General features: G+C 39.0%; 1 protein-coding gene across 2 annotated transcripts; it reads right to left on the reverse strand.

Moving 5' to 3' along the window:
• Nucleotides 1–188: 188 nt before the first annotated feature.
• On the reverse strand, nucleotides 189–5,544 carry odc1 (ornithine decarboxylase 1). Of its 2 annotated transcripts, none has more exons than XM_085257421.1 (11): nucleotides 5,388–5,544; nucleotides 4,431–4,579; nucleotides 3,985–4,122; nucleotides 3,703–3,876; nucleotides 3,387–3,559; nucleotides 3,092–3,308; nucleotides 2,923–3,006; nucleotides 2,644–2,806; nucleotides 2,424–2,539; nucleotides 2,131–2,345; nucleotides 189–2,036 (listed from the first exon to the last, which is right to left on the reverse strand). In XM_085257421.1, the coding sequence occupies exons 3-11, from the start codon at nucleotides 4,084–4,086 to the stop codon at nucleotides 1,898–1,900; spliced, it is 1,383 nt and encodes a 460-aa protein (XP_085113547.1). In that variant the 5' UTR covers nucleotides 4,087–4,122; nucleotides 4,431–4,579; nucleotides 5,388–5,544; the 3' UTR covers nucleotides 189–1,897. The 2 variants fall into 2 exon arrangements, with proteins under 2 accessions (XP_085113547.1, XP_085113548.1); XM_085257422.1 differs by having other exon boundaries at nucleotides 3,985–4,136.
• Between the last annotated feature and the right edge of the window lie 9,386 nt (nucleotides 5,545–14,930).

Below are 14,930 nucleotides of genomic sequence, written 5' to 3' on the forward strand. Positions count from 1 at the left end.
AAAAAGACAATGTTGACTCATACTGTTAAACTGGTGGGTGGGAGGGGGCAGTGGAGTTTCAGGGGATCATCCTCTATCACTACTCCTATTAACTGCATGCAAAGTTAAAGTAAAACTCTTCCCCCCCCTCAGCCACTAAATGGTTTTTCATTTATATTTGTGCAAAAGGAGAAGAAAACGACAAACACTAAGGTGGTCATTTATTTATTTAAAAAAATACAAAACTTCAGTTTCCATAGGAAAGCGTTATGAATATGCATTCCCATCTCTTTCATATCCATTTCAAATGTATAGTTAAAACACTGCTTCTGCTCATTAATACGATAACTGGAAAACAAATTAAATTTAACAAAAAAAAAAAAAAAAAAAAAAAAAAAAGAGGAGAAGGGCAGTCTGCTTTGAGTCCCTGTGCTCAAGTGTTAATCTTTAAGATTGATGTTGACTTTTGGGTAGTCTCTGAAGTCTGTTGTGTATATACATTATATATGCTGTTTCAACATGCAGAGTATGATTCATGCATATATCATGCCATGTGAGTCATATTCAAAATGTATACAGGAAATACAGGTTATAGTCAAAATCTACAGAGAAGCTTTGATAGAACAAGCACTAAATAACTGCTGACAAATAAATAAGCTTTGTCATCTTGAGGATTAACACTCTTGGGGTGGGGGGTATGTTCTTTACAGGAGTCGAGATCATGGAAAACTTAAATAATATAGCAGCCACTTTTGAGGAATTTAAAACCACACACCATTGCCTCTGTGCAAGTTACCAGCTGAGGATGTTCCTTCAGCTGTAGACAGAACAGCAGTTTAACAAAAGGGTGCACATTCCCTGACTTCTTATAAATATAATAAATAAATGAGAACTTGATATTGAATACTAAAAATCCAGATTGAATTTGAGTACTACAGAAAGAAGGCTACCAGAGGGCTCACTTAAGATAAAGGAGACAGAAATTCATTTCCCCCAGTTAACCCACAAAAAGATATATTTAATAAAACATAATTACCACACAAAACAGTGCACCAAATCGAAGCCTCTGGATCTTTAATAAATCTGCCTTCTTACACTGTGCTGTCAAGTCTGCTCAAAAAATTTGTTTCCAAATCAGGTTCCAGTGCTGCAAGTCCATACAAATTCCCTCCCTATACTATTCCAGTTTAAATAGGTTCATTGTGAACTACAGTACTCAAGCGCTTACAGACTCTGCTGGGAAACCTACAGCAGCAAATTCAAGTACAGAGCTTTGCACTGTACCTGGAACCAACAGAGACACAGAGTGTGATTCAGCCTCATTTCATTCAGGATTGATCTCGAGCTTCCATAAAGAACTGAAATGTCTGCGACACATCCCTCTCATTCTGTTAAGTAACTGGCCTGGAAAAGTTCACATACAGTGCTTAAAAAGTTTAGAGCACCATCCAGTGGAAGGTTTATGCCACAGCTGCCCTAATTAATACTAGTGCAAGTGCCAAAGATAATTTGTTTCTGTAATGTTTCATCTACCAGTATGTGTAATCTGTTTAATCAAAATATTTAATGCCAAGAGGTAATTATTGCCATCATGGAGCAGAAGGGAAAAAAATAAAAAATAAAAAGGCTATATTGTTAAAATGACAAATGTCAGTCATTCACTTGAATTCCTGAACGGAAAGGTTTCAGTGGTTAAATATTAGGTTTGATTACCTCGGACTCAGACTGGCACGGTGGAATCTGCCTGATAAATGTGACAGTAAGGATCTGTGCTTGGTTTTTATGACTAGTGGTGTGATAAATTTGTTAAGCACTGTACATTTTAGGTAACAGGGAAGAAAAACAAGAAAATAAAACTCCTTATACACAGAACCCTTGTCCATAAACTGATGCTAAATGTGACAAACATACTGCATATTTAAATCACATGGGCCTGGCAAGGCTCAGCAGACAGATCCAAGCTGCTCTCTCTGCCACAACAGGCAGGCACTTCAAACAGGTATGACTCTTCTGCAGGTGCTGGGATGCCCTGTGAACAGATCTGCTGCACAAGTTTCCTGAAAGACAATAATAAATGTTACATTAAAGCTGCAAAATTTCCCTCTTATGAATCATTTAGCCACACTTTGAGCCCTTGTGATACCGACTCACCAGGTAGGACGTGACATGACGTAGTGCATGTCGGGTCTCTGGAAGCCGTTGAAGGTGGAGGCTGCCGCCACTGTGTAGGCGCCCATGTTCTCAAACACCAACCAGTCGCCCACCTGCATGTCAGGCAGGCTACACTGCTCGACAATGCGGTCCAGACCGTCACATGTTGGGCCCCAGATGCTGCAGGGGTACATCACTTCATCTGGCTTTGGCTTCTAAAACAGGAATATACATGTGTTACACAGGTTTCACCTTTTTTATATTTAAAGATTAACTAATGCCTTTTTATATACCTTATGCAGGGTTGGCAGACAGTGAGCGTGGTCATAAAGAATGCAATTGAAAGATCCATACACTCCATCGTTGACATAGTACATAAGAGTCCTGTCACTGGTCCCTTCATCTTCCTCTGTGGAGGTAAAATTAATTTCATCACATCAGTATAACCAGTAAGAAACTTTTTTTTTTTTTATAAAATCAAAGGATGATGCTAGTAGAAAGCATAATCTTTACCATCAGAGGCAAACTCCTCATCCATGATGACTTTCTTGGCAATGATGTTCACAACCAGTGTGTAAGCAGAGGCCACATAGAAGCGCCCAGGCTCGGCAATTATGTTAACACCACAGTCAACAGGAAAATACTTATCCAGGGCTGGGTTGATTACTCCTGTGATCTAAGAGAAGTATCCACATCTACATGTTAAACTTTTGCATTTTCTGAATATGACATTTAAAAAAAGTTCAAATGCATAAATGTGACCCATACCATTTATTATAATAAAGCAGTTACCTCTTCAAATTTAAGCTCTGTATTGTCTGACCCAGGAAAACCACCTCCAATGTCCAGGAGATCCATGTTGAAGCCCAACTCAGCCTAGAGTTCACAACAAACAGGGTTAAGTTGGCTTTATAAAAATCAACATAATTGCAGCTGTGTGTGCATTTCAGTCAAAACCTACCCCTGTATCAAACACACAGCGTGCATCTGCGATAGCCTGGGTATAGGTTTCCGGGTCGGTGCAGCCACTGCCAACATGGAAGCTGACACCAATCACGTCAAGCCCCAGCTCTTTGGCACGCTCCAAGAGACCTCGACAAGCTTTGAGAGGGGCCCCAAACTTCACGCTCAGACGGCAAACTGCCTTCGAGTCATCTGTGGCAATACGGAGAACCAACCTGAACACAAAGAGTTAAGAGGTGAGAAATAAATAAACAAAGACAAAGACTCTTTGTTGGAGACAGAAAAAATCTTACTTGGCATTGTCATGGCAGCGCGCCACCTTCATGAGTTCCACCTCACTATCAAAGGTCATCATCTGGACCCCGTGGGCAGATGCATATTTTATCTGAGAAACCTGCTTGCAGGGGTTAGCATAGATTATTCTGCTTGGATCGACTCCCAGAGACTGAACCAGCTGAATCTCCGTCTAGAGGGCAGCAAAGTCAACAATGAGACAGTGCCAACTTAAAAATACAAGCTGCCAATGCAATTTCAGCTAATCTTCAGGAGTGCTTTGTACTGCATTGTTGTGAGATCATCTAATGCTATGAAAGCAGTTTCAAAGCCTACCTTGCTTGCACAGTCAAAGCCTGTTCCGAGGGTCGCCAGTGTCATCACCACAGCCCGGCTGTCGTTGCATTTGACAGCATAGAAAGGTCTAACACGAGGCAAAGCCCGAGCCCAGCGCAGGTGTTTCTTTACCACGTCCCCCAAGTCGCAGACATAAAAGGCATCCCTGTCATCCTGTAACAGGTGGGGAAAAAAAAAAAAAAATCAATACATGATTAATTACACAATAAACTAGACTGTACTTTTAATATTAGTGCATCAGTGCCAGCACAGGATGCTTACCGTCATGGACGACTCATTGATCTTCTGCTCAACAATGTCACGAGCAGAGAAACCCTCATCGAGGAAAGACAAGTCAAAGTCAGTGGGCGTGGCAGTGTTCATGGTTGCAAGAAGTCCTTTAGAATGGTCACTGGTGAACTGGAAAAAAGGAACTATACTGAGATTACATGCCACTTTGAGAACACCATGTCCTCTATGTTTTCAGTTACTAAAGTCCCCTTCATATTCCACAGATGAGTAATAAGATAAGATAACCTTTATTAGTCCCACGTGTGGGAAATTTGTTTTGTTACAGCAGTGGACAGTGCAAAGTTACATAAAAAAAAATTAGGAAAAAAAAAATTCTCAAAGCACCAAGTGAACAGGTGTTTTTGATACAATATTATCTGAAAGTCATGCCCAGATGACAACGCAGTGTTTCAAATAACCAGATGTGGAACACTTACTTTGATATGAAAGAAATGGAATTTGGTGTTGTTGTCACTCAGGTGCAGAGAAGCCAAGGTGGCTCACCAGTGAAGTTAAACCCTTTCAAATAAGACTCAAGGCCAGGGCCTGCTGAGTAGCCAGTGTGTGATTTCCTTGAGTGAAGATTCTGCAAACAGGAGCAGTTGACAGTTTAACAAAAAGCTCATTAATGAAATGATGACACTTCAGTTTAACACATGACTACCAGTTATTCTATTAAAACGAGCATTTCTGAGACTTCAGGCATGTTTAAAATACACGCACTTAACTTTAGTCGCTAATGGCACTGGGTTTCATAATTCAGGATATTGCACAGGAAAAAGTCATTCAAAGAAAAGAGTGTTCCGCCTATTCAAGAATTTACCCAATTACAAAAACGTCCCTGCTCTAAGTTACATGAAGAGCACGAAAAGTAGCCAATCAGTGACTAACATTTAACGCCGACGTCACTATACCGGTTCCGCTTAGCCACATTCGTGCCATGAGGCAATTTTTGGTTACCATTAACTAACGCGCTTTGTTACATGAATAACAGGCAAGACGGTTTAACTTTACTCACCTAAAGTCTCGCAACCAAACATAAAGGACCCCAAAAAAAAAAAACATCCATCACAAGCCAACCTCTCGGAGGGTACTTTTATTGTTCAGGCACACACACAAAAAGGATAATGCTAACAAGCTAACCACCCCATCTGTTTCGCTGGCCACGTAGTGCTGTTTGTTAACACTCTAAGATCCACAGCAACACAGTTTGGAATTAAACCAACATTTCAATTACTATAAAATAACATAGGAATACATAACATGTCAAAACTGTTCATGTGTTCGCGACAACTAAAAAAACCCTGCCATTTAATCTAAGCTAAAGACTATTTAGTCAAAGAATAAAAAAAGACTTCCATTGAAGGATAATTCACCAAAAGACCCTTACTTACCTTAAAAAGCATTTACAAAGAGTTTGTCCATTAGACCCAAAAGCTGGGATAAAAAAAAGAAATAAAGCAGTTCCCCTTTACGACGAAGCTCGTTGCCAGAAGCGCAACCTCTCAAATACAGATGGAACTGAGTGTAAGCCGGCACGAGAGCCCGGCAGTATTTATAGAGCGCGCGTTTCCGCGGCAACGCAGCCAGCTGGAACCGGCCTCGCATCCACATAGGAACCGGTTTAGTCTTGTCCCCTTCATCCACATGGTGGGAAAGACAAACTTGGTTTATGACACACACATCATTAACAAAGGTAACTAAAGCTTTTGTAATAGCGTGCATATATACTATATATTAAATAACCTCTCCATGAGACATTAAAAACAAAACACACAACCATGGAAAACTATAGATGTAAATGAATTCTTACATAGATTTAGACACAAGACACAATAGATTTGAATTAAACCTCAAATTTAAATTTACTGGCTCGTTCCATATAAAATATGTCAAATCCGGGAAAAACTGATCAAACACACACATTTCAACTAATCAAACACACACATCCACACATATGCAATAACACTAAGTGCAATACTCATTTTCTGGCATCGTTGTATTTTTTACTCAGTTGTATACAGCATTTGTATTCTATTTTTATCCTATTGTATATTTTATTCTATTTTATTCTACTGTATATAGTATTTTATTTATTCGATTCTGTACAGTTGTGTATTGTATTTATTCATAACTTCATAACTTTTGCACTGTCCACTTCCTGCTGTGACAAAACAAATCTCCCACATGTGGAACTAATAAAGGTTATCTTGTCTTATCTTATCTTATCTTATCTTATCTTAAAAAAAACCTCAGCAGAAGCAGCTGTTTTGTTTGTTTTTTGTACAATAATTTAGTAATTTCCTTTATGAAGCCATTCAAAATTTTAATATTTTACAAGTTTAACAACCTTAGAGGATATTGCAGTGTGCCAAAACGTGGCACATTGTAACCCTCCATTTATTTTATTTATATGTTATTGTTTACAGCACTTTCAGTCCCACATAACTTATGAGGTGCACTGCTTGAAATCTTCAGGGTTAAAATCTATATTTAAGCTCTGTTAGAAAGTGCAACCAAATCAATTTATACAACCAGTCCAAAGGCAAATTCAAATTTTTTGTTCAGCATGATTTTTCCTTAACTCTGAGCATCAATTGCATGGCATACATCACAGTTGAAGCAGCAAATTGATTGTTCTACAGTAACAGAAACACAAGTAACCTGTGTGTTTTAATGATTCCCATAATGATTTACTGGAGAAAAAAAGAGTAAACTCTCAAGTCTCATATCACTCTCATATCACTACATGAGATAAGTGGCTGGTCAAAACAATTATAGCATTTAAAAGGTCTCCTTTTTGCCTGCTTTGTTATAACAGGTTTATATTTAACCATGATTCATTATGTGCCGAAGGAATTTTCTAATAAAGTGGAAAGGACTTTGGCATCATCATCACATGTAAATGTTTTAGAAGACTGTTTGGAAGAGTCCATACTAGATGAAAGCCTTGTATCACTTTCAGGGCCCAGAGAGCATAGGCCAAAGACAGGATACAACTCACGGACGTAGATTTGAGGTCTTAAAAGTGACGCCTTAAACCTGTATTCATTTTACTGGTTAGCAGTGGGCGAATCATCTTGTTCCAAAAAGACTTTCAGTTGTATAAAAAAACAATCTACCGCTCTCTTCATCTTTGAGCTAGGTAAACAATTTTCTGGTGACGTTTGGGCTCAATCACTAATATTAGGTCATGTCGACTAAAACCTGCTTTTAATTTTGTAAATTATAGTCCATCAGTGCAGGATAAACCTGGGTGTACTCACTGGTTGACAATTGTAAGCTTGTTAGCCATTAGGTTTAAAGTGCTAACATAGCAAGCTGGGGTTTTCTTTTAAATAAATTTATGTTATCTTTGTTTTTATGATTCAAAACGGGGAATGAATAACAATAAAAGCAAATAAACAAATCCACTAGCATTATGCCTTAACTTTTAATGTTAGTAAGACAAGCTAGGCTGATGAGTTACTGATCTGTGTCTAATATACTAATAAACTGATACTCGGAGATACTAATATATTCTTGTCATATATCGTACACTTGATTTTGTGTTAATCACAGAGATGCTCATTTATGCTGCCAGACTGCAGCAGTGTGTTGTGTCTCATTGGCAGCACAATCTCAGACCGTGACCTGACGGCAGTCTGTTTAGACGCACTCTGACGTCCTGACCTGTATAATGAGATTAAAGGAGATCACAGGATGACTCAGAAGTGTCAACACAAGCACAGATGCCAGAGCAGCTCTGTGAAGTCAGGTGTTGTGTGTATATATATATATGCAATTGGGTGAATAAGTATTTAGACAGTGAGACAATATTTGTGTAATTTTCCCTTTGTACAGCACCACAGTGGTAATTGTAACAGTGTAATTACAGCTGCTGTTTACGTAATCCCCCATTTTCACAGAATGATGGCACATTTTTATGTCCAGCTTAGTTCAGAAAAAAACTTTCTGTGAATAGAAAAATACACATCCCACTAAAAATAGTGTTCAGGATTGAAAAGAATACTTTCATGAAGCTTCTACTTCAAGGCAGTAAAATGCTTTTTAGCCAGACTCCAGACATTTTCCCCTCATTGCACAGTCTAATCAGTCCAAAGGTTGCTTTCATAGACATTTGGTTTGCAAGCAGACATTACTAAATGGAGGAAAACGAAGGATTTGGTTAGTGTGACCGAATAGTACATGTGGAAATGTTGCACAGGCATTTTGCAGGAAACTTTAGGACTTCGTGAGGACCACATACTGTTTCTGTGGGCTTAAGTTAATATCTTTTCCAGGTCTTGAGGCTGTAATCAGGACAGTATTTTACTCTTTGCACTACAGAGTTTCCTTTCAAATCTTCTACAGGGCTGGTGAATGATGTAAGTTATTCCAAAAACCTACAAAGTGAAGCCCTTTGTGGATTGGTCAGAAAGTTAAAGTGAGGTTTAGCAGCAACCTTGCATGATGACATAATCTTCAGTTATTTTCATACACGGCAGTTTTCCTTATAGTCGTGCCCTGAATCTGAACTTCCAGTAGGCATGCACGTCCTTTTCAGCCCCATGCCTGTCAGGCAGGAAGTGGGCACACATGGGGACAAATTAATTTTCAGGAGATGTTTATCAGCTTCTTCAAAATCACAAGATCAAAAACAAAAGAACATTAAAGCAACATTTATAGCAAACTACTTCCATGCACTCCAGCTATTCATTTCTTGTAATTTTTTTTCCCACAAATTGCCCATGATTCTCCCCTCTCCTTCTCCTCTTCCTGTAATGTCTGTATCTCGCTTTGTCTGGACTTTCCGTTAGCACGTCTGTGTACCAGTGTGGCCTCTCCCCCACATTTCCAAGGCCTTACCAAAAACAAGGAGCATAATTGTTACTGGCCACCCACAAGATACAGCACAGTGTTAAGGGCTTTGGTGCCTGCGTGGATCGCTGTATCTGGCTTTGTTATTTCTCTTCATTTCTTTTGATTTTCGTTGTGCACAGATCAGCTGACAGACTGACAGTTTTAGAGTTTCTGTGTATGTTTCTGCAGCAAATTCAAATTCAAATTCAAATTTTATTTGTCACACACACACAACCACACACAGTATGACATGGGGGTGAAATGCTTGTAGCTGTACAATGCCCGACCATTAAATGACAGAAGAAAAGTTTTACAATATTTACAATTTACAGTTTACTACAAAAATTTACAAATTAACTTAGGAATTTACAGTAAAGAATGTGCAAATAGCAGAAGAGATTATAAAGATAAGGATTATAAATTATAGGAATTATAGGATTATAGGAAATGTGTGGTGGTGCGTGTGGTGACGTGTGTGAGAGTCCAGTCTTATAGTGACGTGTTTGGGAGAGTCCAGTCCTACACCTGGTTCAGGGCCCGAATAGCCTGGGGGAAGAAGCTCCTCCTCATTCTCTCTGTTTTGGCCTTAAGGGAGCGGAAGCGCTTCCCAGACCTCAACAGTGAGAAGAGTCCATTGTTGGGATGGGAGAATAATAAGCAGTTGAGAATAAGAAAAGAATTTTCAGTTTTCTCACAAGAATGGACTGCAGTCTGGTTTGAACTAGTGTTACAGTTTGAGAGCATTTCTATTAAAAAGGCCAAGACAACATACATTTATTTGGATCCTTTACAGGGAGCCAAATCATTTTTGTATGGGTGCCATAAGGATAAATCCAAACATAATTTTTTTAATATAAATTATAAAAACAAAATAATATAAAAAATGTAAAGGAAATATTTTTAGTTCTAATATCTGTCAGCTTGGTAAAAAAAAAAAATGTTATTACAACTTGCCTGATGAGTCATTGATAGAGACTGGATGTCTACTGTCTACTGGAAAGTCCACCTATAGTCCACCTACATCTTGCCTCTGATGCATGCCCTCCATACAGTAATAATTAAAAAAAAACTAAAACTAATAGGGAAACTAATAAAAGCTAAACTGAAATAAAAAAAACTACTCTGAAAACTAAATGGAGCTAGACTGAATTAAAAACAAAAAGTAAAAATAAATAAATCAAATACTGCTGTCAAAATTAACGTGTTAACGCAAATTAATCCGCCATCACGGTCAATGTGATTAAAATTTTTAACGCAATTAACGCATCTGAAGTGCAGAATGACTCAAAATACCTGAAATGTTTCTGTCAAAGCATTTAGAGCAGTTTGTCCAAGTAGAGTTACCATTGCACATGCGCAAATGGGCAGTTGATCTTGTAGTGACTGGCAGTTGAACTGAACCAGTCAACTCAATAGGGAAGATGATAAACGCATACTGGCCCTCTCAATGGGAAATTTGAGTTTAAAAAAACCAAACAAGACGGAACAATCAACCGACATAAAGTATTATGCACATTGTGCAAGAAGGAATTTCTTTTCATCGAAGCACTTCCAGCTTCAAATATCACATTGACACGAAGCATACGTTAGTCTGCGATGCTGCTAGGACTTTGGCTAATGCGTCAGCCTGCTCAGTACTGACACAATACCAAGTGAATTGCAACAAACGGCAGACCTATTAATACACCTCTTATTAGTTTCACTATTAGTTTTAGTTTTTCGCCTCTGTCAGTGCGCCCCAGGGCAGCTGTGGCTACAGTGTAGCTTGCCATCAACAGTGTGTGAATGTGTGAGTGAATGGGTGAATGACTGAATGTGTAAAGCGCTTTGGGGTTCTTAGGGACTAGTAAAGCGCTATACAAATACAGGCCATTTTAATATTGTTGAGAACATGCACTTTACATAGCTTTGGTTCCTCGTTTCAAGGACTTGAAGTGCTTCCCCCAAGAGTGACAGAGAGAGAGTGGATAAATGTTTACAGAGTTTTTTGTTAAGATAAATGTTCATGATGTTCAATAAACATGTTAAGAGCGCATATTTTCCCTTTTTTCGTGAGTCTGCAAAAAGCAAAAATAAATATAGAATAATATAGAATAAAAATGAATGATATTTAATCGTGATTAATCAAAATTAATCCACAGTAACGCTGCGATGAATCTGATTAAACATTTTAATTTTTTAAAGTTGTATTTCACAGGAGAGACCCTGTGTTAAAAGATTTAAGAAAACTATTCAAATTCTTTTTGAATTAGAGCATACATTCTTTGTATTTATTCTGCATTTACTTCAAATGTCAGTTACAAGCTTAAATATAAAGTTGAAAAAAATCTAAATGCAACCAAGCTATTAATCAAGTATTTGCGATTCATCGCGATTATATTACAGAAAATTATGTGATTAATTAGTTATTTTTTTAAATCTATTGACAGCACTAAAATAAAAACTAATTAGAAAATACAGAACTTTATTAACTCTTCAATTTTAATTGTTGATAAAGCTTTAAAGATAACTTAATATTTAAATAAAATAAAAATGTAAAACTCTGCGATAAACTGGAGACCTGTCCTGGGTGTAACCTTCCCCTTGCCCAAGGTTTAAGAGAAACAGGTTTAAGAGGAAGTATTTCTGTCACCAAGGTTCCAAAGTTCCACTTGAATTAAGTTGTTACTAGATGTAACACTGGTTCTATGAATATTACTGATGCGTGACAGCTGAATGGGCCACCCCTTGTCTCCTCGCCAGCAAGCATTCTCAGTAGTTCTTAATAGTCGAGAATTTGAGCTACTAATTGCTCTCATGGTTCTGGAATATTTTGTTTCTGATTCCATCCATCTATCACTTTGCCTTCTGTGCTCTTGCCTAAGTACTTTTTTTAGGTTCTGAAGCAAAATATATAACTTTGTTTTTTCACAAGAAAAATAATTATTCTTCTTTCAGGTCATGCTTGAACTGCTTTTGTCTTTTGAGCTTTGACCAGAGTTGCAACTGCAGTTATTAATTATGACTTGACAAAAATAAAAAAAAATAAAGAACAGGATAACAAGCGAATGTACATTCACTTTGTATAAATCTGTTGTCTAAAGCAACAGCTAATTCACTCATCCATTTAAATGGACTCGACCTTTCCGGCTCAGACTGAGGATCAGACCGGGAATCTTAATGTTTCCCTGCATACCATTTGGTGTAGTGGATGGTACCTGCGGTGTTTGTTTACATTGCTTCATTTCAGATTAGACAGTGTGACTTGCAACAAAACATGCAGATAATTTAATTAACTTAAAGCTCAGGTGAGACCACAGAATCCAACCCGACCGCTGCCTAGAGCTAAAACGATTGCAACACAACTAGGCACCTTTTACAGGAGGAGTGAGGTTACACACCCTACTGTCAGAACTAGTTTTATTACAGTATTGCATACTGAAATAAAGCAAGATAAAACAAGAATGGGACTACTGAGTATGACTAAGAAATTCCAGTGAAAGAATGTATTTGCATTTCCATTAAATCCACAGGCATGGAGAGGCTTGTAATTTAGGTTTGACTTTAAAGTGAGGCGTGTTACCACAATACATTAAAAAAAAAAGGCAATTAAAGGTTTGTTCTTGTGAGTGCTTGCTGACTGGCTGTTCATTGACAAGAATCACTGATGTGATCCTATTCCTGCATTCCAGGCAAGCTGTGTCAACTCGTAGATGAATGTACTCAAGATTAAATCTTAATCGTTTTTAGTGGACACCACTCAGTGAATTTGTAGCTGCAGGTTGATTTTGGAATTATTCAAATGGAGGAGAAGTAAAAAAAAGTATCATGAAAAAAGTGATCTGAAAGATGAAGACTGTTATGTCTTTCCAGAGCTGCTGGTTCCATGAAGTTCTAGCTCGTAGGAATCCAGTAAGGACAGGTGGATCTCTAACGTCGAAGTATGTGAGAAAGACACACAAGGGGCAAGATGGTTTTGCAGAGTCCCCATAAAATAATGTCTGCCACCTAGGACATATCGAGGTGTCACATTGGCACATCACAGCCAAAGACTGTATATAAAAGATGACAGTGTCCACTGTATTTGAAGTCTCGCAAAATAAGCATTTTTGTCTCCATCATGTTAAATTTTTGGAGCCAGAAATTACCATGTTTGGATAAAGTATTGGTCCATACCGTACTTTGGAGCTAGGCGTTGCCAAGTGGTGGAAGGCTTTCACTTGGGTGGTCTCAGGATCTCATCCCTGCTTTTTGCAGATGATGTGGTTCTGTTGGCTTCATCAGGTAATGGCCTCCAGCTCGCCTTGCAGCCAACTGTGAAACAGCGGGAATGAGAATCAGTACCTCCAAATCTGAGGCCATGGTCCTCAGCCGGAAAAGGGTGGAGTGCCCACTCCGGGTCAGGGACGAGTTCCTGCCCCAAGTGGAGGAGTGTAAGTATCTTGGGGTCTTGTTCACGAGTGACTGAAAAAGGGAGCCGGAGATCGACAGACGGATTGGTGCTGCCGGTGCAGTGATGCGGATGCTGTACCGGTCTGTTGTGGTGAAGAGAGAGCTGAGTGTAAAAGCGAAGCTCTCAATTTACCAGTCGATCTATATCCCTGCCCTCACCTATGGTCACGAGCTGTGGGTAGTGACCGAAAGAACGAGATCACGGATACAAGTATGGAAATTGGCTTCCCCCGAAGGCTGGCTGCCTTCTCCCTTAGAGATAGGGCGAGAATTTCAGCCATTCGGGAGGGGCTCAGAGAGCCGCTGCACCTTCACATTGAAAGGAGCCAGTTGAGGTGGTTCAGGCATCAGACAAGGATGCCTCCTGGGCACCTGTACGCTGGAGAGATTATATCTCTTGGCTGGCCTGGGAACGCCTTGGTGTTAGAGGAGCTAGAGGAGGTGGCTGGGGAGAGGAAGGTCTGGGCTTCTCTGCTTGAGCTGCTGCACCTGCAACCTGGCCTCGGATAAGTGTAAGAAAATGGATGGATGGATGGATGGACCATTATGCAGAAGGTGCAACATGTTTTTGTTTTATGTATTAATACATGACTATGCACGAAGACAACACAGTGAGTCAAAATATTTGGAGGGTTACACTTTTATTCACTGATTAGCTTCGGACAACCAGCAAGACTGTGGTTTGGGGTAAAACATGTCCTTATAACAGTAAGCTTCATTGTTGAGACAAGTCGGCAGTTATAGCGATGTGTCATTATTGGCATAGCTGAGTGAATCATGCGCAGCAGCCCAATAACTTGTGCCTAACTTAGTCTCACTGTCAGCTTTGACATAACATTGTTATTTGGACCAGGAATGAGAACAGTCTGGTAAAATCTGAGAGCTGTTCATGATTTCCAGAATACAAAAAGTCGCAATAAAAGGACGTTTCTTATCTTAAACATGTCAAATTTACAAAATTACCACAACCAATTAAGAAATAATTTCAAATCTAATTTCAAAATCCAGTATAATAAAAAACATTATTATCATGCCTTTGAACATATTTATGCTCTACTTGCCCACTTGTCAGTGGGTTGTTTCAGCTTGTTCTCTGCTGACTCATCAATTTTTCTTCTTTCAGGGTTGAGTTGCTCGGCGTTTGTTCGCATGGTGGTGTGAGGACTGAGACCTCGAAAAAGAAAAAAAAGAGTGTAGGTATTGTCACTGCAAGATTTTTTTTATGCGTCCTGGGTTGGCCTGAAGCTCTGCGGACAGGCTGCTGCATCAGCACATTTCACTCCTTTGATCCTTTCGCAGAAAAAGTCCCAGACTGAAGAGAAGGCTTAAAGCTTTACACTTCATGCATCACAGTTTTACTATTTAGTCTATGAAACTTAGGATGAAAGTACAAAATGTTGCATAAATAATAAGCCACCTACTGAGGCCTGCAGAATCACACCGAGTTGGCATGTAATAAATTTAAAGAAAAATGGCACTATTGTACATCTAATTGATTTTCACATCCCCGCTGACCATGTAAGAGTTGCAGTTGGTGCTGTGAAGCCTTGGTTGTTTGGTGAAGATGGACAACTGGCACCAGGATCTAGAAGTGGATTTCATACCTAACTGCACACACTGTACTACTGAGGGCCAAATTTACTAAGCAGTTCAAATTACTGAGA

Source organism: Mchenga conophoros, linkage group LG19, assembly GCF_057382185.1.
Source record: "Mchenga conophoros isolate Kocher_MC1m ecotype Shallow Benthic linkage group LG19, M_conophoros_male_GT1.1, whole genome shotgun sequence".
NCBI lineage: Eukaryota > Metazoa > Chordata > Actinopteri > Cichliformes > Cichlidae > Mchenga > Mchenga conophoros.

Excerpts from the sequence above, each read along its gene's own strand:
- odc1 (XM_085257421.1), bottom strand. The coding sequence starts at position 4,086 with ATGAACACTGCCACGCCCACTGACTTTGACTTGTCTTTCCTCGATGAG. Across the intron at positions 3,877-3,984 it reads TCAATGAGTCGTCCATGACG|GATGACAGGGATGCCTTTTA; the intron begins GTAAGCATCCTG and ends CACCTGTTACAG. Across the intron at positions 2,346-2,423 it reads GTCTGCCAACCCTGCATAAG|AAGCCAAAGCCAGATGAAGT; the intron begins GTATATAAAAAG and ends TTCCTGTTTTAG.